At 40.3% G+C, this 27,994-nt stretch overlaps 1 protein-coding gene across 1 annotated transcript in view; it reads left to right on the top strand.

The window, feature by feature from the left end:
- Window positions 1-2,176: 2,176 nt before the first annotated feature.
- minar1 (membrane integral NOTCH2 associated receptor 1) overlaps window positions 2,177-27,994 on the top strand; it is a 36,494-nt gene continuing 10,676 nt past the window's right edge. The window contains exons 1-4 of the mRNA XM_072381117.1: window positions 2,177-2,287; window positions 2,746-3,622; window positions 19,687-21,174; window positions 24,473-24,733. Of these exons, the coding sequence (XP_072237218.1) occupies window positions 2,807-3,622; window positions 19,687-21,174; window positions 24,473-24,733 (2,565 nt within the window). The 5' untranslated portion in view covers window positions 2,177-2,287; window positions 2,746-2,806. The remainder of the gene's footprint in view (window positions 2,288-2,745; window positions 3,623-19,686; window positions 21,175-24,472; window positions 24,734-27,994) is intronic.

Raw genomic sequence — 27,994 nt, forward strand, 5'->3', positions numbered from 1 at the left:
TTAATGTGCCGAGCCCTAAAAATAACAAATCTTCTGATGGTTTCCAGGTCTTAAAATGAGGTGAATACCTTACATGAACTACAACATATGACATGTTACACTGTCATTGTTATTATTATTGTTGTTATTGTAAATATTTACTAAACAACAACTAAAAATTAAAAAATGTCCATCATTACTGCCTCCATAGAAATTTAGAGTTCAGTTTATTTATATAGTGCCACAAGCACCACAAATACAACAAATATCATGTCAATGCACTTCAAAATCTGATTAGAACCCAATTCATTGTAATATAATCATATTCCAATTAAATCCAATTCATTAAATTCAAAATTAGTCCAATTCATACATACAAAGCCAATTAAAAAAAGTATCCTAGCCAAGGCACCAAAACTTCTCTTCAATCCTATCTCTCGTCCTGCACATGCACGAGGCAACTGTCGAAAGAAAAAAACTCCCTTTTAACAGAAAGAAACCTCTGGCAGAACCAGAGCCAGGAAGGGTGGCCACCTGCTTCTGACCAGTTGGGGGTTGAGAGGACTGAAAAGTCTCAAATATGTGGTGGCTACGGCATATATATATATATATATATATATATATATATATATATATATATATATATATATATTGCAGTTATCAGGCTCCTATCTTGTAGAACCCGCTCCCAGATTTGAATCAGGAGGCAGATGTCCTCTCAACCTTTCAGGTTAGGCTTAAAAGTTTCACATTTTGCTAAATGTTATTGCTCAAGCTAGCTCAGGTAAGCCTGAAAACAGGAGAGAAGGGTCCACAATGAATTGAGGAAAGTGATGTTCTCTGAAGCACGGCTGGGCTCACCTTTAGAGATAGGGTGAGGAGTTCAGTCACCCGGTAGGGACACAGAGTAGAGTTGCTGATCTTCTGCGAGGAGGCCTTGTCTCAAACCTAAGACTGAGTGGAAATATCTCTTGCCCAGCTTGAAAAGATGCTGGTGTGTCCTTTGAAAAACTTGAGGAAATGGCTGGGGAATCTGTGGGAAGCTGTGGTCTGAGGATCTCTGCTTAAACTGTTGCCCTCAGAACTTGGTCCCTGATAAGTGGTCGATATTGAATGGATTGTTTCTATATAAATGCAACTTTGCAAATGGCATAACATGCATAAAACCATTATGAACTGGGCTGAATTGGATTGTAATGAATTGTACTATAATAGAATTTAACTGTATTTAACTGAAATTGCATTGAACTTTGTTACCATCTCTTTAAAGTGCGCTAAGATGACTTTTGTTGTGAATTTGAGTAATACATATAAGCAGAATTGAATTGAAATATAGGCTACATATACTGACGACTGTCATGTCCTGTTGTCACTTGTTCACCTGACACCACCTTTCTTGTGAAACCACAAAGACTGCAATGAAAACACAGTGACAATTTTAGCTGTAGATGAACCACAGACCAAAACTGTTGACTGGAACATTTGGGAGATGTCTAAAGAGCACCACACAAGACGTGGCAGACTAAAGAAATACCAAGGACATTAACACCTGATTTCAATATAAAAAAAGAGGCGCTGTAGATGTGTGTGATTGAGAAACTCATTGCAAAGCTCATTGTAAGAATGAAGGAAAAGATTCATAGATTTCATATGTGTGGACCACAACAGTTTCTAAAAGATGCTTTGGAAGCTTAAATGTTTTTAACTTCCATTCTTTTCTCTCTGTGCAGAGGGGAAACATACCTCTTCATTGGGGAGTAGTTTACGTCATTCTAGTAGAAACAAAAGAACTGCATCGACTGCACAAAATTACAGACACTGTAACCGGATATTAGATACGTTGCCTTCAAAATAGAGGCACAAATGTAAAGCAATGATCACATTGAGACAGCTCCACATACCTGCTCGTAGTTCATATTGCAAATTTAGTTCTACATCAAGTAGGAAATGACAGTGCTGCAACGTGTTGATGATCATTCTGCCATATCAGTGTTCAGGCTACAGTGAGTGCGTTTTTAATAGAGATCTTTTCTTTGGACGCCACAGTAAGTGAGTATTTGCTCATTTTTGGTGAAAAGGCTTCGAAGTATAGCTTTTTGCGACCGTCCTTGTGAGACTTTTCTGTTGAAAGCAGAAAGCGGAAGCGTTGGGGGCTGTTGCTGCTACCTTGTGGTTTGGAGCAGAGGACGCAGCTGAATTTGGTGGACAGCTCCTTCACGCCGCCCCGCAGCTGTGATGGCCGCTGTTCCGTTCGGAAGCGGAGACAGTCCAGTCTGCAGGGACTGTCAGGGAGCAGCACATCTGAATGGTATTTATCAGCGCCTACCTGTGCGCACTGGCGTGCTCTCTGCCTCTGGTCTGGCTGGTGCGGTTTGCACATTTTGTTGAGGTTTCAGCTTTTCGGCGCACACACACCCTCCCGCATGCTTGTGAGGCGCTGCGGACTCAGATTCAGATGATTGCTTTTTGTAGACTAACGAGAGAGATGCTGCACAGCTGGTCAAACGTTTGTGATGGTGTTCAAATACAGATGATAGAAGAATGAAATGTGTTTGCGTCCTTCTTCATCAGACTCACTCATTGTGGGAATGCGGGTGCTTTTTATCTATTCATTTTTACCCATTTTATATTCTGCGATTGACAGTTGAAGTAAACCAGCTAATGTAGTTTTGGGATTTTTGCTGTAAATGGCTCTTTTTATGGAACTGACAGAATTAATCTAAAGTAAAACAACAAATTAGTGCTAACTGAACATGTTATTTCCAGGTGCCAAGCTTCTCACGAGGTAGGACCTTTTCTGTTGGCCTGTTCCCACTGCTCATCATCCATGGACCCTCTTCCTGAATACTCTCTGTTCCTGGGAAGGATCCTGGAGGAGCTGGACACTAAGCGCAACACCATGACATACCAGGATCTGTGCCAGTCTCTGTGTGCTCGCTTTGACCTGGTGCACTTAGCTAAAATCCGAAGCCTGCTCTTTTACACAGCCTGCCTGGATCCCGCCTTCCCAGCCACCCTCTTTAAAGACAAAATGCGCTGTTCCACAGAAGACCTGCAGTCGAAGAAACTCATGGTAGCAGCCGACATTGTTACCATGTTTAACTTGATCCAAGTGAACGGGGAAATAGCCAAAGACAAGCTCCCCATAGCCCATAAAACAAAAATTCACAAAAAGACATCGATAGAGCTGCACAGGTCTGACAGTGATGCCTATAATTACGAAGACAGTGACCGGATGGTCAGTTACGAGCACACAGATCACCCCAGGGGTGGGCACCATCATCACAACCACCCCCCGCAGCACCTTGAGGCTCTCTCTAACTCTTCTGAATGCAGTAACAGACAATTTATTCCCACTTCAGACCCCAACTTCCTTCTGCACATCAACAAAGAGCTGAAATGTAGAGCACCCCCTCCAGACAAACTGCACCACCTTCCCCAGATCTCTAGTAGTAGTCCACTCTCAGTCCCTCCTGATATGCAGAGCACTTACTTTCCCATGGACATTGACAGCGAGTCCACCACCGATCAGGAGTCGCTGCGGCACATTGGGCATCCTGAAAGCTTTACTATTCACTCCTGTACCCAGAAGAGGAACCTCTTCAAGGAAGATTTTCACAACTTTGTGGCCTTTTCACCACAGGTTTGTGCTTTTAGGATGTGAATGAAAAATAGAAGTGACAGCTTATTAGAGGTCAGATGTAAAGTTGATTCATCATGTATGTTGGTAGAGCTAGAATAAACCACAATAGATTTTTGTGTACATGTATTTTTTTAAAGCCTATTTGACAAGAAAATTCAGCTTCTAATTTAAAAACAGCAAGACTTATTTTCCTCATGATAATAATTTAGTGTTAAGTATTAACATAATGACTATAGTCCAACACATTCTTTGATAGTATCTTATTTTCCTCTTTGCAAATGAGTTAGCATTTAACTAATGCATAAATAACCATCATATTTCAAGATAATAATTTCCAGCACTATAAACGCAATGCTAATTTATCGTTTTTAACTCTTTAGATAATTAATTTTTACCTAGTTCCATTTTAATTTAATCTTTAAAAGTCCCAATGAGAAAAAGGATGTGGTAATGGAGTACAGCTGTAATTAATGTCTCTTGTGGCGACTGCCAGGTGATATCAGTGACATCGGAAGTCAGTTTTGTAATGGCCACTTTACAGCACATTTCTGAAGTGAGGTGCCCTGATTACACAGCTGACATGATGATTATAATGTGAAAATTATTCAGAGAAGAGCATTTGATTCAATTGAAGCTAAATGAAAGTACATATAAAAATTATGTCAAAAGTTATACATTTAAATATAACACACAGTCACACTCAATATATACCAAGCGAAGAAAGAGAAGTTAAAAAGATGTGGGGACAGACAGGAACAGTGGTGTCGCTTATAATTGAAGAACTTGTTGTTCTGGAATAGTAACTTCAACAGATCCAGAAAAAAACTGTTGAGGTCTCTGTCCAGAAAAATTGAGTCCTAGGAACAGCAGAGATATTGCAGAGGTGGAATTGAACCAGCAATCGGCCATCAAATTATGCTTTGTTAGTCATGTGACGTAAATGTGTTGGTCAGCAGAGACTCAGATGGCAACAAACCCAAGCAATATCTTATTGGTGAGTATTTAGCACTTTAATTTGCTGTGTTGTTATTGTTAGATGAAATTACAGGCGATAACTTACATGTTGTTTGTTTATAGAATTTAATAGACCATACAAATGTGAAACTAAAATGTTAGAATATCTATTGTGTGGCCATTAAAATGTTGCTAGCTAATTTTGCTAGCAAAACTAACGTCATGCGACGAGCTAGTAACACTGTCATGTGATCAGTCAAGATAGTTAAATATTAAACTAGAATTTATGTACTTATTGCTTATTCTGAACTATCAGTCAGAGATGGGTTAAAGTGAGATTTGTTGTATGGAGGCTCTGCTGTTTTTGAGTTGTAATGTACAAAGACAAACAAAAGAATCTGTTTGACATAATTTGGCAAACAAATGTCAAATAAAACAATAGGACATGTGCTATTTGTCTGCACATCAGTCAGTCATTCTAGATACTAGGATTATCTAAACATTTATTTTCGCCTTCTCTTCAAGGAATTAAATCATATTTCTTTTTAAAGACTTCGCTCTCATTTGGAACAAATTCCTGAACACACGCTCAAGATCTAGACTTCTAAGACTTCCCTTGTACACAAGAACTTCAGCCATGTTTGATGCATTGATAAATCTACACAGACTTATTCAATTTGAAAAAGATAAAAGAATGTGCAATTTGAGCAAGTACTATCCGGGTGACAATCAATGGTCATATCCCCAGACTACCTTCTGTGACCTTTTGGAACTCCATCTGTGTCTTCCATGCATAGCCAAACTCTTGAGGATGCCCAGAAGCACAGTATACTGATGCATCAGTGAGTCTGATCTTTCAGTGAAAGCACTGTACAGAACCCTGTCAGATGTGGTGTTGGACTAGTGTGTTCTGGAAATTTAATCTAGGCAGCCTCACTCTGCATATTAAATGGTAAAGGGAATTCTGCCAGCCAGAGGACTGAGGGTGCAGTATAACAGAGTCAGGGCTTCTATGCACTGTGTAGTTACGACTGGTGTCATATCACATATGATGCTTTGTTCCAGGCCCCCAGTCTTTGACACACATAGATACAAACCATAAACTAGTTTGGTTATTTATAGATATGTATGTATGTTTATTTATATATATATACACCTATATTTATATATAAATAAAATACAGTAGCAACTGATATGCATTTTTTTTCATACTGTTTTACGTGCACAATCACATCTGACTACATCTTTATTTAAAACACACCTGCGTATCTGCAGTTTTGTATGTAAAAAACTTTTTTTTTACTACTTTTTATTACATTATTTATAGTGGCCAAATGTACTTTCCCCCTTTCAGTTACGACATTGTTATGTTTAGTGGCATTACTGTTTTTTTCCTGTAAACTAAGCACAGTTGTCAGTACAAGTGTGCATATTTTTACAATCATTATATACTTTTCTTTCCCATAGCAGTGTCAAAGTGTCCTGTAGATTTTGTATCTATAGATACTGTATCTTAGTACAGCTTCCAACAACCTGCCATCAGCTAAACTGGCTTTCTTACAAAAGGCATTTTTCAGATGTTTTTAACATATTTTATCCAACATGATACATATATATATGTGAAAAATGCCTTTATATACATATACATATATATATATACTTTATATGAGCTATAAATATGATTGTTTTAGGATAACTGCTGATCAAGGAGTGAAAAACATGGAGGTGCAACGCTTCATGCTTACAGTCCTTAACACTGGAACAAGCAGCTTTAATATCTGGAAAGAGTGTTCACAACCAGTAGTTTGATTTAAAGAATTAGTTACAATGTGTTTATGTAAATTGTCTGTTATCAAAACCTGGGACTCTATTGTGTAATTTTAATGCAGTAAATGCAAACACAATACAGCTATTCCTCTAGTCATACCAAAAACACTCCAGGTCTATATGTAGATATAGATAGTTAGTCAACTGATCCCAGAGGGAAACAGTTCAGCAGCAAAGCTGTAAGTTAGCAGCGGATGCTAGTAAACAATGCTATGTGATCAACTGTAGTGTATTAAACCAGAGATGTGCACCATGTAACTCAAAGTAATGCATATTTATCGCTACTTACTGTTCTTCAACATTTCATATATATGAACACCATTATCATTCTTTTCAGCGCTGTTGCCAGGCTGACAAAGAGTCCGAGCTCTGTTGAGCCATATATTCCTTTAACTAATATTCCTTTTTCCTATTCCTTTAACTCTCAGCAGTGATGATTTCATGAGATTCTTCATCAATAAAATTGTTTCTATCAGAGAGAAGACTAATGGAATCCTTCCCACTATTATCACTGATGTATCATCAAGTAGAGCAGTCTTTTCTAAACCATCAACTTGTATTTTAGACCCAATCCCAACCAGACTGTTCAAGGAGGTTTTCCCCTTAATTGACACTTCCATATTGGATTTGATCGATCGGTCTTTGTTGACAGGATATGTACCTCAGACTTTTAAGGTTGCTGTAATTAAACCTTTACTTAAAAAACCTACTCTTGATTCAGAAGTGTTGGCTGATTATCGACCTATATCCAATCTACCTTTTTTGTCTAAAGTTCTTGAAAAAATAGTTGCAGTTCAACTTTGTGATCATTTACATAGAAATAATCTGTTTGAAGAGTTTCAGTCAGGATTCAGAGTGCATCATAGCACAGAAACAGCACTGGTGAAAGTTATCAATGATACACGCCAGAGTAAGTCATGGAGTTCCTCAGGGTTCTGTGCTTGGACCGATTCTTTTTACTTTGTACATGCTTCCATTAGGTAACATTATCAGACAGCATGGCATAAATTTCCATTGTTATGCTGATGATACTCAGCTGTACTCATCTATGAAACAGTCAGTTGATTACACTGCAAACATGTTTAAATAAAGAGCCAGATGACTGAATATTCTGCTTCTACATTCAGACAGAATTTAAGTTGTCTTTGGACTGAAGCCCTTCAGGATAAAAATGTCTTGCAGGATATAGTTAATATAGTTACTCTCGTTGGCATTTCCTTGGCTTCAAGTTATATAGTGAGGAACCTTGGAGTTTTTCTTGGCCAGAATTTATCATTTGACACACATATAAAACTGGTTTCTAGGACTGCCTTCTTTCACCTTCGTAATATTGCTAAAATCAGGAACATCCTGTCTCAGGGTGATGCAGAGAAACTAGTTCATGCATTTGTTACTTCAAGATTGGACTACTGTAATTCCTTATTATTGGGCTGTCCCACATATTCTCTGAAAAGCCTCCAGCTGATCCAAAATGCTGCAGCCAGAGTTCTGATGAGAACTAAAAGGAGAGATCATGTTTCTCCAGTTTTAGCTTCTCTTCATTGGCTCCCTGTTAAATTCAGAATAGAATTTAAGATTCTTCTCCTCACATATAAAGCTCTTAATGACTGAGCTCCATCATATCTTAAAGATCTCATTGTAAGATATTTTCCTAACAGAGCACTTTGCTCCCAAACTGCAGGTTTACTTGTTGTTCCCAGAGTTTCTAAAAGCAGAATGGGAGGCAGAGCCTTCAGTTATCAGGCCTTATATTATTATTGGACATTTTTTTCTTTTACTTGTTTTTACTTTAATTTTTGCACTGAGCACAGGAGAAGGTCTCCAACTGTGTTGTACAATGTATGATGACAATAAAGGGCATTCTATTCAGTTATCAGGCCCCTCTCTTGTGGAACCAGCTGCCAGTTTGGCTTCAGGAAGCAGACACCCTCTCTACCTTTAAGATCAGGCTGAAACTTAACTTTCTGATAAAGCTTATAGTTAGGGATGGCTCAGGTGATCCTGAAACATCCCATAGGTAAGCTGCTATAGCCCTACCTTGCTGGGGGAGCTCCCATGATGCACCTGTACTCCGTCTGCTCTCTTTACTCTCCATGTACATATGTAATTATTTTTTGGCATTAACTTGTGTTTCTCTCTCAGCAGGTATCCCTGGCCTGGTGTTATGTTGCTTGTTGTCCCCTCTTTCCTGTCCTCTGAAACCCCAGTTATTTGAAGAAGATTGTTCTGGCTCTGCCAGAGGTTTCTTCCCGTTAACCATTCAACTACAGAGCACTGAATTAACTAAGTAATATTATAATTATAGTGTTAATTTTTGAAAAAGTAAAAGCAATAACTCCTTAGAAGTTGGTGTATGTCATCTTTATTACCTAAGCTTTAAGCGTTAGCTACTGCAAAACAAAAAAAGAAATAAAAAAACAAAAAACTAATCATAACAAATTATTTCTCAGATACTTCCATTTCCCTGCTCTGAAGTTCAGGCTCTGAGAGTTGGAACTGATCCTCTTTGTGGCTCAGTTCCTTCAGTCCAGCGTTGAACTGGACTAAGTTGTTAAAACAGTGGGATGAAAAGTGGCTGCTGCACATTCACAGTCTTTAGCTAACTCTGCTGGAACATTACCCTCAAGTATAGTTTAATCACTGGGCTCTTTATTTCCTCTGAGGCTACTGCTAGATGGAAGATGCATGCTCCTCAGTACAGCTGACAGCAGAACATTTCCACCAGAAGCTGTCTTCTTCAGTCAAGCAGGGTTGATACGAGCAGGCAGGGCTTGGAGGTCGAAGCTTTGCAGAGGAAGTTTTGAAAATGAAAATAAGGATGGCTCATTAATTGAGGAACTTTCAAAGGAGAACTAAAAACTACGCCAAGGTTGTGTTTTTGTGGAGTTTTACATTTGCTGGTGACTTCAAACATCCTAAACTGTGCTCCTATGGTTTCTATGAGGAAAGTCCAGACATACTGGTGCCATGTTGACATGTCATATGTTTTCTACGAACCCACTTGTACCATATATCACAATACTGAACCTTCCAGGGTAATGCAGCATCAATCAGGTCTGGCTTCTCTAAAAACATACTATCATATAGTTTGGGTTTGTTAGCTGTCTGAGTCCCTGTTACCCGCTTACCAATGGGTTGGCATCACATGACCAATGAAGCATAATTTGATTGGCTGAATGTCTGTTTAATTCTATCCAGCATTGACTGATTATCCTTGTGATCAGGACGTTAGTGTAGACATATTAGATCACTTCCTGTTACCATATATGTGGTCAGTTGGGCTTTTTGCTCTTCTTGGATCACTAAATATTACTAAATTTCTCCTTATAGTGACACATCTCAGATCAACATGTTGACATGTCATATGTTTTCAACGAACCCACTTGCACCATATATCACCATACTGACCCTTGAAATGTCATCCAGCATCAATCCGGTCTGGCTTCTCCAAAACATACGATCACATCCGTCCTTTTTGTATTTATGTGCTAAGAGAAACTCCCTTGTCCACGCCCTCAAAGGAATATCTGCTCTGTTTCTCTGATATTGCGCACAGCAGGAAAAATAGTCGTGCCCCCTGCGGGGCGGCCCAGGAATAGGTATAACAGTTCACATTAGCAATAAAGCATGCGCATAATCAATGAATATAATGACCACACAAAGAAATTGTAACAATAAGCATAGTGAAAAAGTGAAAACAAAGAAGAAAAATTTTGAGAATGATTATACAAATAAAAAAGTGTGACTATAAGTGTGATTGTGTATGAATATGTGGATGAGAACGTGTGCATGTCTATAAGAGTGTAAGTGTGAAGTATAGGACAACATTATCAAAAGAAGCTAAAGAGTCATCTGAGCCAGAGGTAGATGAAGAAGTCGTCATAGTGTTTGGAAACGGCATCCTCCTCACTGGTAGGATAAAAATTGAAGTGTGTCTGACTGGATTCTGCTCAAAGGTCATGTTAGTCACTGAATTAACTGATAGAAGAATCAACATCTTGATCAGTGGAAAACAACAACCTAACACTACCATAATCAAAATGACTAAGAGAACCTAAAATATCTACAAACCAAGTAACAATAGGATTATTGCCTAAGAAATTCTTCAAAAAGGAAAACATCCTAGATGAATATCCAGCAGTCATGTGTGGGATACCTAGTCATACCTATCCCCTCTTGAATGTCCTTCAGATTCCTAATAGTTCTAGTCAAATTCCCTAAACCGTCCGATTCGGAAGGAAGGTAAGTACAACAACCATCACTTAAAATGGTACAAATTCCTCCTTTAGCAGCAGTGATCACATCATTGGCCTTTCTATTTTCAGAATTGATAAATCAGTGCTACTACAGCACCTAAGGATTGAACACCCCTTGCCGTAGCATTAGCTACCTGTATAACATCATCCATCTGTATCTAGTTTAAAGCAATAAGATATTGATTAGCATATCGGAGGCATGCATTCCAAAAAAGACTTTTAAGAGAGACTAAATCAGAGAGAAAAAAATCCTATTATCATCATCTAAAACATGATCATCTTGCTCCAAGATGGTGGCGTGCACAGACGCAGTGGCTCTCCTTTCCAGTGCTTGTTTTTGTATTGTATTCTTGTTTGTAGGTGCGCTTTAAGTACGCCCACCTTAGCACTCAACTGCTACACTTACCAGGAACCTTTGGATATTGGCTACCGACACAAAAAAACAGTTTCAATTAGGGATGCACCAATCCGATATTTGGATCAGATATCGGTACCGATATCGAAGAAAATTTGAGATCAGGTATCGGTTACAAAGGGCCGATCCATATTGCCGATTTATTTATTTTTTTAATTGTCCAGCATTGGCATTCATTCAAGGGCCTGTTGCCTCTAGTGGTGAAAAAAATTAAGGGAATACCTCTGATTTTTTTTTTTTCTTTTTCAGTTTTTACCAAGCTAGAGGAGCTATTGTTTTGTTCAGATGCTCTATTTCCATTTGCACTAAACTATATAAAGAGCTGATTGATTTATTTTGAAAGTCTACCAACCAAGCTAGTGAAGCTATTGTTTTTTTCTCAATTTCAGCACCTTTATTATTTAATCTTTTTTTTTTACATTGGATTTTGATTCCCGAATTGCACTGACTGAACCCGTTACACTTGTTATAGTTTTATGGTTAAGACTGTTTGTACACTTATTAAATAAATAAGTAATTCAGTATATTTATATCTGTTTATTTGTTTTTAGAAAAATAGGAAAGAAATGTTTAAGTCAAGTCTGATGTTGCCTTGCACAAAAGAATTATCCCAGTCTTTTCCACACAATGAAACTTACCATTTGTTACCACAATTCCGCGCTGTTTTTCTGTATCGTGTCGGCAAGACTAATCATTAAAAAAATCGGATTGTATCAGGAGGCAAAAAAATCTGTATCGGGACATCCCTAGTTTCAATGGACTTTTATTAGAATCACAACATCCCAGATTAAAGTAGCAAGCCTGTTGGATGCTCCATGGATTGTTGTCGAGTCTGGAAAGCGGCTTAGGCGGAGGAGAGAGAGAAAGCAAAAGCGGGGCCATAGGCCCGGTCTCCTGCTAAGGCTAAAGAACAATCAATACAAAACACCTCTGCCAAGCCTGTACCTCACCAACCCCAGATCTATCACACATAAAACGGACGACTTGAAGCTACGGCTTGCGAGAAATTGCTCTGTTCGAGACTGCTGTGTCCTCATCATTACGGAGACCTGGCTTAACCCAAAAATCCACGATGCTAGCATGCAGCTGACCCGTCAAAATAGACTGGGCCCACTGCAGCCTGAGACCGAAGCTTCAGCCTAATGAGCGGCCACAGCTCATCATTTCCAAGGTCCACAACGACCGGGACGTGATCGACATACTACGACTCAATCGCCAACAAGCGCCCTTGGTGAAAGTGTGTCCATCTTCCCCAACTACACGGCGGAGGTCTCGGCACAGCAACAGGTCTTTACAAACGTGAGGAAGCGGCTGATTGAAGCTGGTGCTAAATGCTCTCTGCGCTTTCCAGCCAAGCTCCATGTCGACTTCAACAACGCATCGAAGACCTTCACCTTCATGTCTCCGGCCGATGCTGAATGACTTGCCAACTCTTAAGACCAGCAGATGAAGCTTAATTCCTGTATGGTACAGATTATCATCACTATATATTTTGATATGCATATATTTTTGGTTTAGCTATTTTTCTCCCCAGCGTTTTGATAGTTGTTCAGATCCAACACTTTTATATTTAGTTGATCACCAATGCAGCACAGTGTATGTGTTCAAATAACGTTTCACACAGTGTGCTTTCTCCAGTGCATGAATCTAGCACTGGTTCAATTTTATTTATTACTATTTGATTGTATTAATATTGATTGGTGCTCCTGGTTATGTGTACTTATATATATATACGTATATATTGACTTACCATAGTATCTTAATCTCAGACCATGCACCTCTCTCAATGGTGTTTGACTTCAAGCTTTATGCCCCTCAATATAATTAGAAATTTAACCCCTCTCTATATTTAGATGACACTTTCAGGGACTAAATATCGACCAATATTGCAGACTTTTTGCACTTCAGTGACAATGGTGCTGCTTCAGATTCTACCTTGTGGGAGTCCTTTAAAGTCATTGTAAGAGGACACGTCATCTCATTTCAGGCGTCCCGCAAAAGGACCAGGTACAGGTGTCACACTGATATTAAGGCTGAATTGGCTATTCTGGAGGAGGACTATCGTAACACTTGTTCTGAAGACACACTTAGCTCTATTTTGAAAGTGAAATATGAATATAACCATATTCTGGGCGAGCAGGTTGGGAACTATATTCGTAGACTAAAGCAGAAGCACTTTGAGCTGGGTGAGAAGGCTGATAAATTGCTTGCTAGGCAACTGAAGGAAGTCCAATCCGATAGGGCAATACATAAAATTTCTTCATCTGTTGGTCAGCTTTTAACTGATTACAAGCAGATCAGTGACAGATTTTTTTGTCTGTGGTATAATCTCTGGTATAAGGTGCGGCACATCCGAGTGTACACAGATGATGTAATTCTGACTCTTTCGGATGTAAAAGTATCCCTTTAACCCCTTCTTAATTTGATAGATGACTTTGGGCGACCTTCTGGGTTCACTATTAATTGGGGGAAATCTGTTGCCTTTCAGAGTTTCACATGACCACTTTTCCAACCTGGGCATTAAAATCCCCAGGAATCCAAAACTTATTCATACTTCAAACGTAATTATACGGCCCTGATTAACAAGCTCAAGTGTATGACAGATAAATGGAAACTTCTCCCCCTTTCAATGATTGGACGTGTTAACATTGTTAAAATGGTTGTGCTTCCTAAATTTGCTTATCTATTTCAGAATGTGCTCGTCTTTCCCACCTCTTCCTTCTTCAAGATGCCTCCAAGCCCCCCCCCCCCGTATTTCAAAGGCCCACTTGCAGAAGCCTATGGAGGAGGGTGGTCTAGGCCTCCCTGTATTAGGCATTACTACTGGGCCTGCAACGCCAGAGCACTGGTTTTCTGGAATCAGTTCATGGCTGGGGGTGCAGAGGAGTGCAGGTCCGGCCCTAGATGGTGTGAGATTGAGCGTAGTAATGCTGTATCACTAATTGGTGCCTCCTTATCAGCCATTCTATTCTCAAAACCTTACATTAAAATTAAATTGCTTAATGATAATTTTTTTTCTTTGCAATTTGATTAAAATTTTAAAGCAAATCAAGGGAATTCTGAACCTCTCAGAGATGTCAGTTCATGCTCCCATTTGTCAGAACCCCCGTTTCAAGCCAGGTTTGATGGATGCTGTCTTTAAGCACTGGTCAGATAAAGACTTAACCACTATAGAGGACTTTTGTTAAGCAATTATTTTCTTGCCTAGATGCGACCCCCATACAATATGTCTTCTACATATCATGACCAAACCTTCCCACCTTCAAGCGTTTGATCTCTCGCCTTGTTAATCTTTTCTATATGGCAACCCCGTATTAACCTTTTCTATATGGCAACCTCCATATTGAAGAGGCATGGATCAGGGACACTGGTGAAGCAATCTCTGATGAACTATGGGCAAAAGGGCTAAACAGGATAAAGTTATGCTCTATTAATGCTCGACTTCAGCTCATTCAGTTTAAAGTAGTTCATAGGTTGCACTATTCCAAGACTAAACTGAATAGAATTTTTGCTGCTGTCTCCCCCACTTGTGATAAATGTAAATCAGCTGATGGAACTTTTGGCCATCTTTTCTGGTCCTGCTCTAAGCTCACAGGGTCCTGGGTTGACATTTTTAGTTTGTAGAGTGCTGTTTATAATAGTCAACTGGTTCCTGACTGTCTCTTGGTGATTCTGGGCAGCTCTGGCAGCTCTTTGGTTCTTCCATACGCTTTACAACACTGGCTAAACGAAATGGTTTCCTGTTTACACCTGGAAGAAGTTCGATTTTCTATGTCTAACACCCAAGATAGATTTAAGAAGATCTGGGGTCCATTCATAGAATATATCAGGAAGGATGGACCACAAACTGGGTCCTGATTGCTCTACACTGTTTTTTATGTTGTTGTTTTTTGTTACTTATCCATACTGAGACTTTGCCGTCCCCCTCTGGCTCAGGCTGCTTGGACTCGATCTATGTGAGTGAACTCCCTGTGACATCAGTTGTGTGACATGTATATGTACACATTTTCTTTTCTCTATGTCGAGTAAGTGCTGGCTGTATGCTTTTTGTTTTTTTTCTATGTTGTTGTGGTTCCCTCTGTCTTGGTATTATGTGTGTCTGTAATTACAAAAACTGCATAGATAAAATTTACAAAAACAAACAAAAAAAATTTCATAAATCACTCCAAAGCCTTTAGACGTAAATAGTGACCCAGTTTTAGTCATTCTGGTACATTTCTCCATATCTTTCAAGAAATAGTTATATATATATCTAACAAGCCACTGTTGAATGCTTCTTTATGCAAATTCGGTCAATTTACGCAAGAGCTCACGAAGGAGCATTTCAGTAGTGAGAACTCTACATATAATATTTTCTGGTGCTACCTTGTGAAGCACTTATAACATTGTTCATCGAGTTACTGAACATGAAGAACAATACTGACCATCATTTTCATAACATTGTGTTCAGACCAAGGAGAGTGATCAGTTAGAGGCTTCTTTAGCTCTGCTGTTAGACAGATTTTTACAGGTAGCCATTACTCCCAGCAGTAATAACCTTACATAAAGACAACTTATAATTATTGACAAGGAAATTGAAAAGAGAAAAATAGCTGGCTGCAACAATATAATTTCCATTTGGGATAAATTAACATCGTTGCCTCACAGTGGTTCCAGGTTCGATCCCCACCTGGGAAATTGTCCTTAGGAGTGAGCGTGCATAGCTGTTTGTCTCATTTGTCTTTGTGTGGCCCTGTGATGGACTGGCTTACAGGTTGTACCCTGCCTTTCGCCCGATGACTGCTGGGTCCTGCCCCCCCGTGACCCGACCGACAGATTGACGGTACAGAAAATGGATGAATAAATCAACCATTTTTAATTTTTTAATCTGAGTCAGCAGAATTGATGTGTGGAGTTCCTCAAGGTTCTGTTTTGGGTCCGGTATTATTTTTGTTGTATCTGATTCCTTTGGAAAAAAATCATCCAGAGATTTTCAGATGTTTCCTACCACATGTTTGCTGATGACATCCAGCTTTACTGCTCTTTCAAGCCAACTGAGCTCCAGAGGCTAAAATCCTTAGTTAATTGCTTGGTGGAGATAAAACAATGGCTAATGGATAACACCTTACAGTTAAATGTGGACAAAACAGAAACACTGGTTATTGCGCCTGATGACTCTATTCCAGGAATAAGCCAATACTTGGATGACTTGGGCTAGTCTGTGAAGCTGAGCCTTAGAAACCTGGGTGTTGTGTTTGACAAAGATATGTCATTAGTACAACACTGTAAACAGCTCATCAAAAAACAGCTTTTTTCAACTGAGGAAAATCTCCAAACTCAGAAAAATGGTGTCATAAAATGATTTAGAGCTGATAATCCATGTCTTTGTGTCTTCATGTTTAGACTATTACAACAGTTTGTTTTTATGTCTAAACAAGAAGGAATTGTCTCGCCTGCAGTTAGTGCAAAATTCTGCAGCGAGAATTCTGATAGGAGGACTCACATAACCCCTATTCTGAAAGCCCTTCATTGGCTGCCAGTTTCCTCTAGGATAAATTTTAAAATTCTGGTTTTAACCTTCAGAGCATTACATGGTCAGGCTCCACCCTACATCAGTGATCTGATCCAGCCTTACACCCCAGCTCGGGATCTGAGGTCTGTGGATCAGAATTTACTTATGGTGCCACGCACTCACTTCCAGATCAGAGGAGACGATCCTTCCAAGCTGTTGCTCCCAGGCTTTGGAACGACCTTCCGCTCTCTCTGCGTTTGATGGAGTCTGTCGACTCCTTTAAAAGACAACTTAATACCTATTTATTTGTTTATGGTTTGTTTAGTTGTTTTTGGGCTGATATGATTGTTACTAAGTTGTCTTGACCTTTTTAAAATTGTATGTATTTCCTGTTTTATTGTTCTGCTGTAAAGCGCTCTGTGACCCTGGTCTGTGAAGGGCGCTGTACAAATAAAGCTTACTTACTTACTTAAACCAGGTGATAACAGTGCGTTCCATCCAGCTGTTCCCCAAGAGTGTCGGGCGAGGAGGGCGACTTGCTGCTGTGTTCAATGCCAGTTTTAAATGTCGGCTTCTTCCCATAGGTACATACTCCATAGAGTTCGCAAGTCCTGTGTTGTGTGCAGTTGTCTATCGCCCTCTGAAATATAATAAGGGCTTTATTCATGAGTTTTCTGAGTTTCTGGCTGACATTCTCCCAAAATATGACAAGATCCTGATCTGTGGAGATTTCAGTGTTCACGTTTGTTGCCCATCTGACCAATTCGCCACAGACTTCAAAAGCCTGTTGGCAACTTTTAATTTGATGATTTGATGTATCGACAGCCATTTTCTTCTTTATTTTGTTGACAAAGTTGATTCTGTCAGAACAAACTCAAATAGAGTACAAATAAGGATCTGCCTGTTGCCCCACCTCATTCTGCTGTGTTTGATCAGTTTGAGCTGGTTTCCTTCTCTTGTCTCTGTGATGTAGTGAAATCTCTGAAACCTACAAATTGCCTATTAGATATTGTCCCTGCCAAAGTGTTGAAAATGTTTTTTAATACTGTGGGGCCCAGTCTCCTGGTTCTTATTAACTCCTGCCTTAGATTAGGAACTGTCCCAGCTGCCTTTAAACATGCTGTGGTCAGGCCCCATCTTAATAGGCCTAATCTTGACCCCTCAATGTTATCAAATTTTAGAAAATTCTAGAGGTTTTAGAAAAAGTTGTTTTTATACAAATACAGTCCTTTCTTGAATATAACTGTTCTTGAGAAGTTCCAATCTGGATTTAGGTCTCGTCACAGCACCGAGTCTCCATTGTTAAAGGTGCACAATGATATTGCTCTGTCTGTGGATGCCAAGTGCCCTGTTGCCTTAGTGCTGCTTGATCTCACAGCAGCCTTTGACATGGTGGACCATGCAGTCCTCCTATTACATCTAAGTAATTATTTTGGCATCCACGGCACTGCATTGACATGGTTTACATCTTACTCATCCAGTAGAACCTTCTCCGTTATGGTTGCTCCTCTCTCCTGTGGAGTCCCACACGGATCTATTCTTGGCCCTATCTTCTTCTCATTATACATGTTACCACTTGGGTCATTTATAGCCAGGCACAACCTTTCTTTTCACTGTTATGCAGATTTACAAATTTACGATTTACAAATCTATCTTCCAGTGAAGCCAAATAGTAACAGTGCACAATGTTCTTTGTTTGATTGTATTGCTGACATTGAGCAGTGGTTGGCCCAAAGTTTTCTACATTTAAATGATGATAAAACTAAATGTATTGTGTTTGGGGATACTGTGACGGCTGACTTTAGCACCTTGTCTTCAAAGCTCAGTTCAACCGTCAGAAATCTGGGAGTGACCTTTGACAGTCATCTGAGGTTTGACAAACAAATTAACAATGCTGTCAGGACTAGTTTTTTCCAGTTGCTCTCCTGGCCAAAGTTAAAATGTTTTTAAGCCGTCACGATCTTGAGAAAGCCATCCATGCCCTAATAAGTTCAAGGTTAGACTACTGCAATGGACTTTATGTCGGCGTCTCCCAGACTTCTCTCAGTCACTTGTGCAAATCGCTGCTGCTTCCCGTCTTTTAACCAACACTAACAGACGTGTGCACATCACTCCTGTTCTTAACTCCCTTCATTGGCTTCCTGTCCTTTATAGAATTGATTTTAAACTTTTCATGTTTGTTTTTAAAGCTCTTAACGGCCTCGCCTCATCGTATTTATCTGAGCTTTTAACTGTCCGTAATCCTGGTAGAGCTCTGAGGTCAACAAATCAACTTTTGTTGGAAGTGTTCAGGTCAAAATACAAGCACTGTGGTGACCGAGCCTTTTCCGTTGCTGCCCCCAGGCTCTGGAATAAGCTCCCCGCCGAGATGCGTCTTATTTCTGACCTGGGCCTCTTTAAATCTAGGCTAAAAACCTACTTGTTTCAGATGGCTTTTAATACCCAGTAGTATGATGACACTTTTATCTTGTCTTATTTGATTTTGTTGTATTTTATCGCTTTTACTGTTCTTTTATTGTTTTCACTTATTCTTTTCTTTATCTATTATCTGCTGTAAAGCACTTTGGTAAACTGAAATGGATTGTTGTAAAGGGCTGTATAAATAAAGTACATTTACATTTACAAAAGGGTCTAGAAACAGGGGTCAGTGCTCAGACTAAATAACAAATGCAGCTGCCTTTCAGAAAACAGCTGCACCCAGCTCCTTTTTCACACTTCTCAACTTATTTTATAAGCCAACTGCCAGAACTTTTAAGAGACAAATGTTGTTCCCACTGTCACTACTTTTCATCACATGACTAAAAGGTGGTGCTGGCTGAGTGTATCTTGGGCCTGGAGCCTGTCCCAGCTACTTCGGTATTTTATCCATAGATATCAATTTAAGTTGTCAAATCAATCAATCAAACAACATTATTAACTGAAGTTTGTTGCTTTTCAACACTGACATTTGTGAAGAACAGGAAGAACTTGCTTTTTCATTCGGCTGCTTTTTTTGGTTGGTGGCATGCAATCATTTTATGGCTCTAGATTTGTAATATTTGTGCAGAATACTATCTCAGCAGTATTTGTTCATGGGTGTCATCTGAAGCTGACTCAATCCTTGTCTGGCTTATTGTTGCAGGTTGTGACCAATGAATGTAAACAGGCCAGAAAAGCTGCTGGTGGCTACCACAGGAGGGACATGCACAAGCCTGCTACCTTCTTCAACCACAGCTTTGAACTGCCCTACAGTAACCCCTACTTTGAATCTGCTCTGAACTCCCCTCTTCAGGACAGACTGAGGGTGAAGCATGAAAGCCTGGATGACTTGCAGGCATCCACGTACTTCGGTCCCACCACAGTATCTGAGCATGTCACCAGCAAGAAGCACACCAACAAAGCAGGGAAGCAGCCTGCGTGGCCGGTGAAGAGTCTCAGTCTAAATACAGAGGAGGGTCCACAAGATTTTGACAGACCTTTTCTAAACAGCAAAGCAGTTAAAGAAAACCACCACTGCAACATCAACGTTATTGATACTGACAATGAGCAGCATTTTCACTGCCCAAAAGACAAGGTAGTACATTCTCCTGGCTTTGCAAAAACAGGTAATGGAATAAAAACCAAGGATATAGCATTGATGGCAAGAGCACCCATAGGTTTGGACAAAAAAGCTGCAGCCAAAAACTTTTGGGACAAAAATATGAGCAGTACATTGTTTGCTGGGGGAGACAACTCCTCTAGTGTTGGTACTCAAACAGAGCAGGCTGAGCAGAAGAAAGTAAAGGATTACCCGTCCAAATACAATGGTAGAGAACGACATAACTTGAAACACTCTGATGAGGACTCTGAGATCATTAGTGATGATATAAGTGACATTTTTCGTTTTCTGGATGACATGAGTGTTTGCGACTCTCTGGGCATTGTTCAATCATCATGTCATAATAGTAGTAATGGGTCTCTCTCTCAGGGAACACTGAAGTCAGATGGCGACAGCTCACCTGAACGCAATACAGTCAAACTAGCAAAGTCCAAGCTGGACCGTCTCTTCCATTCACTGGAAAACACAGATGATGAACTAAAACTTAGTGTTTGTAAGCTTGTCATGAGAATTGGTGAGATTGAGACGAAACTGGAGTCTCTGTCAGGGGTTCGCAGTGAGATCTCCCAGGTACTTTCCAAGCTGAACAAGCTGGATGAAAAGATTCAGGAGCCCGAAACCCATGAGAGATGTGGAGAGAGGACATTAGGATCAGAGTCTGGTGCCACCCCAGATAAACCCCATCCTCACCCAAATCTACATTCAAACACCCCTCTTTCATCCCATGTTTTCCAGTGCCATACCACTGGTCACAATGTGAAAATGGAATTTGGCCATACAGGGGAGTGGGTTCACTCAGATGAGAGTAACAGTGATGTCCTCAGGATGAAAGCCCTGAAGAGGGGCATGTTCACGAGAAGGTCGTCTTGCTCACCCAGTGAGGAGAACAGTACCAATGAGTCAAAGGTTGCAAGCATCACCAACTCTCCATGTGATTGGAGGACTGTGTCCCACACCTGCCACCCCGGAGACAAGACAAAGAACAAGGACAGAGAACGAGAAAACAAGGACAGACATCGGAGAGCTAAAGACGTAAGCTAACTTTTTTTTTTCATTCTAGAAAATAGATGGGCTCTAAAAAAAGATCATATAAACAGAACAGATGCAAAACACAACAAAAAAAATACTTACGTTGTATGGAAACACAAACCTCAGGTTATCTGAAGGAAACTACCTAGCCACACTTTGAAATGAATAAAAGTACAAATAAAAGTTACCTATTAAGTGCCTTGTTTCTAATCAACAACTACAATCTGCAGTTAACCAATATGTTAAAAATAAACTGCAGATGTCAAAACACGTTACATTTAAAAAGGAACTGTACCAATGCTACCTGCCCAGGCGATGTGTCAGGAAAAAGGCTTATGCTATCTAGAATCGAAATAGAATAGAATAAAATACTTTCTAGACTTCAAAATTAGTCAAGTAACTCATAATTTTTATTTAAAATTGTTTTTATTTGAAGGACATCGCAGTAAAAGTACTGTTTGCCAGTGAACATACAGCAAAGATCAGGGACCTCATGTACAGACTTGAAATTGAGCACACGTCGGGGGTACCTGACACGTCCCTGTCCACGCCCCTACTAAAACATGCAAATCAGATTTAAATGAGCCCTGCACATGCGATTCCTCTCTCTGCATGATCAGAAAATAAAGAAAAAAGAATGAGTAAGACGGGAAAAAAGAAGGACTGCACGGAAAACCAGATGGAGGTGCTACTTTCTGAAGTGGAGGCCCGCAAAATTGTACTCTGTGGCACACTGAAGTCTATAGCAGCTTAACTATGGGATGTTTCAGGATTACCTGAGCCATCCCTAACTATAAGCTTTATCAAAAAGGAAAGTTTTAAGCCTAATCTTAAAAGTGGAAAGGGTGTCTGCTTCCCGGACATTTACTGGCAGCTTATTCCACAAGAGAGGGGCCTGATAACTGAAGGCTCTGCCTCCCATTCTACTTTTAGAAACTCTGGGAACAACAAGTAAACCTGCAGTTTGGGAGCAAAGTGCTCTGTTAGGAAAATATATTACAATGAGATCATTAAGAGCTTTATATGTGAGGAGAAGAATCTTAAAGTCTATTCTGAATTTAACAGGGACCCAATGAAGAGAAGCTAAAACTGGAGAAACATGATCTCTCCTGTTAGTTCTCATCAGAACTCTGGCTGCAGCATTTTGGATCAGCTGGAGGCTTTTCAGAGAATATGTGGGACAGCCCAATAATAAGGAATTGCAGTAGTCCAATCTTGACGTAACAAATGCATGAACTAGTTTCACCCTGAGACAGGATGTTCCTGATTTTAGCAATATTACAAAGGTGAAAGAAGGCAGTCCTAGAAACCTGTTTTATCCATCCATCCATTTTCTCTACCGTCAATATATCATCAGCATAACAATGGAAATTTATGCCACGGTGTCTAATAATGTTACCTAATGGAAGCATGTATAAAGCAAAAAGAAGAGATCCAAGCACAGAACCCTGTGCAACTCCATGACTTACTCTGGCATGTATCATTGATAAGTTTCACCAGTGCTGTTTCTGTGCTATGATGCACTCTGAATCCTGACTGAAACTCTTCAAACAGATTATTTCTATGTAAATGATCACAAAGTTGAGCTGCAACTATCTTTGCAGAAATTTAAGAACTTTAGACAAAAAAAAAAAGAGATTGGATGTAGGTAGATAATTAGTTACGTTTTTTTTTACCGTCAATCAGGTTGTGGGGGGGGGGCTGGAGCCGGAGCCTATCCCGTCAGTCATCAGACGGGGTACACCCTGGACTGGTTGCCAGTCCATGACAGGGCCACATAGAGACAAAAAACCACACTCACTCCTAACGACAATTTATGATCACCAATTAACCTGACATGCATGTTTTTGGATGGTGGGAGGAAGCCGGAGTACTGGAGAGAACCCACGCATACATGGGGAGGACATGTAAACTCCACACAGAAAGGCCCCAGATGGGGATTGAACCCAGAACCCTCTCGCTGGCCCGTCAACAATGACAGATTGATCAAATCTGACATGGTGTCATGGCTGCTGGTAGCCATGCGCACATACAGAATAGGACCCAAGAGCAGACAGACAGGGTAAGATGGAGTTTAGTTTATTTATAGAGATTAGATGGTAAGGAGGGTCTGGGAGATTCTGGTCCGGTGGTTCACTAAAACGAGTGTTTGTCAGTTGAGTCCAAGGAGAATCCATAATGTGAAACAGACAGAGACTCTTACTTATTTCCAGGAATGGTTTGGCACAGGAGGGGTACCAGGAGTTGTAGATGACTGTGTAGCTGTTCTGAGGTTCAGACAGGGCAAGCAGGGATGTGAAGGCAGCAGGCAGCAGATCCAGAGTTGAATAGTGAATCGGCAATGTAGTATTAATCCAGCAGGATTCCAGGAACGAAGATCTCAGTGGGGAATAAACTGAAACAGAAGGCATAAGGTAAGGCGCAATGAAGGCTTTACCATAGACCAGCTTTACCACCGAGGTAGTAAGACAATCTGGCGTCGTCTGTAGCTCCAGCCGGTCCTTATCAAGCCAGTGACTGATGATGGTAGATGAGCTACAGGTGTGCTGCAAAAGCTCCACAAACTCCGCCTGATACTTCCCATTACCTCTGACACATGGAAGTATTGATTAAGGGGAAAATGTCCTTGAACTGTTTGGTTGGGATTGGGTCTAAAATACAAGTTGATGCTTTAGAAGAGACTATTGCTGTTGTTAGCCCAGAAAGATCAACTGGACAGAAGCCATCTAAATACAAACCAGGTTTTAAAGATACTTCTAAAGCTGCTCTACTTGATGATACATCAGTGATAATAGTGGGAAGGATTCCATTAATCTTCTCTCTGATAGAACCAATTTTATTGATAAAGAGTCTCATGAAATCATCACTGCTGAGAGTTAAAGGAATACATGGCTCAACAGAGCTCGGACTCTTTGTCAGTTCTGGGGTTGTTCTTATTCTGCTCTATCAATGATAAATAGTAAGCAGTTCTGGCGTTGCAAAGTGCTTACTTGAACGTCTTTCCAGACAATTTGAAATTCCTCAAAGTTCGTGGGACACCATTTTCCTTTTAACTTTCTAGAAGTCTTTAACGTACGCAGCTGTGAATTCCACAAAATCCTGAAAATCCACCTTCTGCTCTGTAATCCATCTGAGATTACTCATTTTACAGATTAAGATATTAGATTGGTGAGAGTGATGTTTAAACTCTTTGAATATCAGCAGTTTAACAGCAGTGTGAAGAAACCTTCAAGGTTAAAGAAAGTGTGTTGACAGAAGCTTTTCAGATAACCTTTAATTGATTTTTTTCTGCTTTTCCTAGGTAGAGCGAGATCAACAGTATGAGCTCTCCCAGTCACAGCGGCCCCCAAAACCAAAGGATTCCTACCTGACTGAACAGGTTTTCTCATCTCACCCCTTCAGCCCCTCTGTCAAGCCCCATATAAAAGGCAGTCTTCTGTACACTGACCTAAGGCCTATCAGTTTATCAGATGGCAAGCGCAGTCAGGCATCCTGGACCATTAAGGAATATAGATGCAGTCCAGGAGAAAAGGGAAACCCGCTTACAGCTCTGGACTTGCAGGTATTGAGCCATTCAAATTTCCTGTAAAACATCAGGAAAGGAGCCCAGCTGCTCTTTTTCAGATATCTGAACACCTTTTACTTGTAACTTTTTGGTAACATTTTCATTGTATTGTTGCCTTATTGTTATAAGTACATAGATAAGATTCTCTGATTAGGCTAATTAAACAAAGACCAGAGCAGGTGCAAGAGAATTTACCATTGTCATTTAGTTTAGGCATTATTGTTCAATAAGTAACTTTTTTTTTTTTGGTTATTGGGCATCTTTCCTAACTTGACTTTGAGATCCTGTCCATTTACACCACCAACGGGATGAGTAAAAAGGGGCAGCACAGGTGAGAGTCCAAGAGACACCGTAAATTAGCTTAACTTTGTGTCATGGATGCAGAGATTGATTATACAGGGCATGGCCTGTGACAAAGACACCAGTACCCCATAATTCTATAGCACCCCACAGAAGGGACAGGGACGTAAGCCTTTTCCAAGTCCATAAAACATGATTCCCATGACCCCTACTGCAGCTCTGTGAGGATAAAGTCCACTGTTCCTCCTGAATCCAAGGTTTGACAATTAGTTGGAGCTTCATTTCCAACACATTGGAGTAAATTTGTCCAGGTAGTCTGAGCAGTGTGATCCTTCTATATTTTGAATATGCTCTCTGGTCTCTCTTTAAAAAAAAAAAAAAAAAAAAGAGGACCACCACCCCAGTTAGCCAGTTGTCAGTCTGAGACTTTGTGTGTGTTGCATGGAGGTTTAGGATCCTCCCCTAAGTTCTTAGAAACTACCTCCTCGGTGGAGGACCTCCTAGCTGGATTAAGGTGATTGTCAAAGTCTTTTTACCACTGCTCAAAAATATTGCAAGCTTAGGTCAGCAGTTCTTTACCCAGACAAAAATACAGCTTTGGATGGGCCCTGCTTTCCCTTTCTGAGTAGCTGAAAAGGTTTGCGAGATATTGACTTCAGGGCAACCGTGCCTATTAGCAGGTCTTCCATCTGAACATAGCCCATGCCCCCAGCCTCCCTAGTTACATGCTGAAAATTCTCTCACTACTAGAAATCTCCCTTGCCACCATGTTCAACTCACCACCAAGTGGTGATCAGCTGATAGCTCTTCCCATCTCTTTACCCGAGCATCCAGGACGTATAGCTGTAGGTCTGATGATGCAACTACAAACTCAATTGTTAATCTTTGGCCTAAGGTGACTTAGCACCAAATATTCTAATGGGCCACCGTCTACTCAAACATGGTGTTTTATATGTACAGTTCAAGACTTGTGCAAAAGTCCAAAGACAGAACTCGCTCTCAAATTGCTTTTACTGTTACTGTTATCCCTTAGACTAGTTTGCCTCAGGAGATTCAACTAGTGGCTAATGTCTGGGCAACATAACACTCAAGGGGTTCTCTCCCACTAACTAAAAGTGGCAATTTTACTGAGAGGCAAAAAATAACAGGACATGATAAATCAAATGAAGGGGAGTAAAAGAGGTTGACGTACTGTATTAAGTTTTAGGTAGAATGTTGGTTTTAATTAGGCAGGATGGTTTTGACTAATTAAAACAAACACTCCACCTAATACTTAACTATTCTAATTTCAATTTCCCAGATGAAAACAGTATACAAACTTCCCTTGTGAACTTGACTTGTGAACCACCTCTGAAAAAAAGGAATGCAGAGTGTTGCAACTACAGTTAATCCTGAAAAAAGCCACGAGATAAAGTTTAGTGCTGAAGCAGAGGTGTTAAGAAAAGATTTTGCTGTACTCAGAGGCACAGGCATCAGAAAAGCCAAAGTCCACTGTGCCTGTGTTCTCATCATAGTTTGCAGCACCATTGTATGTTTTTGTTTGCTTTTCCCATAATAATTGAAAGAAGAAATTAAAGAAAGAGGGAGATTGAAGAGAGAGGAAAGGAGAGAGCTTGAAAAGATAGACAACAATAGCCAAGTAAAACAGAAAGGAAACTGCAGCCATGCACAGGATCGTCAGGAGCACCTGCAGAAACATAAATGGAAAGAAATACACAACAAAACAAACAAACAGCAACAAAATCACCAGCAGCAAGTTTATGACAAGGAAACTCACTGTAGAAACTGATTATACGGAACAGCACAGGCAGGCCAGAGAACAACAGACCCCAGGGGGGTAAATGCAGAGGAGCTATCTTCACTACTCGTGATTAGGGTTAGAGTAAGGTATTACCTGGCATGCCCATCCACCAAAGCCCAAAGTGTGTATGTGTGTGAGGTGTCAGTGTCTTGTGTAGAAATGTCTAAGGTGCAATTAAAACTGAGGGTTGGGTGGCTGTCGGATCTGGGTCCGCCGAGCCTGAGCCCAGAGCTACATCGCACCTCCAAGAAAGCCCAGTCGTGCAGCCCCCAAACAGAGAGAGAGAGAAAAGCCCCCACCCCCGCCAGTAGCAAGCACACCTGAGACCCCACAGCACCAAGCCACCCACAGGAAGAGGGCAGGCCCCACGCACCAGGGCCCAGAACCCAAACCCTGATCCATGCAAGAACACCCCCCACACACAGGCCACAGGAATGTCAGGATGAGTGTAAGATTGCATGGGTAGAATGAAGACTTGGCTATCTTAAGGAATTCTCACCAGACGGTCAGAGAGGAGCATGTCATTGTTTTTTAAATACTTTTTATTCTTGATATTTGGGCTAATAAATGGCAAGATTGACATTTCAAAGTTATTGCAAAATGCTTTTAACATCTCAAATTTCTTTAATGAAAACATGTTACAGTTTGAACCTGACGTAAAATAAAATATCACAGTGTGTCAATAGACACAAAATTCAAGTTTAACGATAAAACAAAGCAAACAAAAGAGTGTGACGGTAGAGAGGAAAAATTCCATTTAACACTCAAGTGGGTGCATTTTAATTGAAAATCAAAAAGTGCACTGAGGTCGTTCCCATCTTTTGTCCTCAACATAAGAAAATCCATATTTTATGTAGTCAATGTCGTACCTGCGTTTAGCCATGGTCACTGTCATATGAAAACAAACCGTAGCTTTTCTTCTATCTGTGAAATGGAGTCGATTAGCATTACAGGGCATCGTCACCACCTACTGTTTAAGAGTGTGAATAGCATCCATTCTGAGCCCTTCAAAATTAAAGCATGGTTATTTTGGTTAACTTTTTTTAATTCCCAGTCAGAGTCTGGCGACCCATTGAAAACGGGTCCGCGACCCACCAGTTGGGAACCACTGGTCTAGATAAGTTAAAAGATACCGTGCAGATTTCATGCATAGACAC

The sequence above is a fragment of the Leuresthes tenuis genome, unplaced genomic scaffold (assembly GCF_036924035.1).
Source record: "Leuresthes tenuis unplaced genomic scaffold, fLeuTen1.0.hap1 SCAF_2, whole genome shotgun sequence".
Taxonomy (NCBI): Eukaryota; Metazoa; Chordata; class Actinopteri; order Atheriniformes; family Atherinopsidae; genus Leuresthes; species Leuresthes tenuis.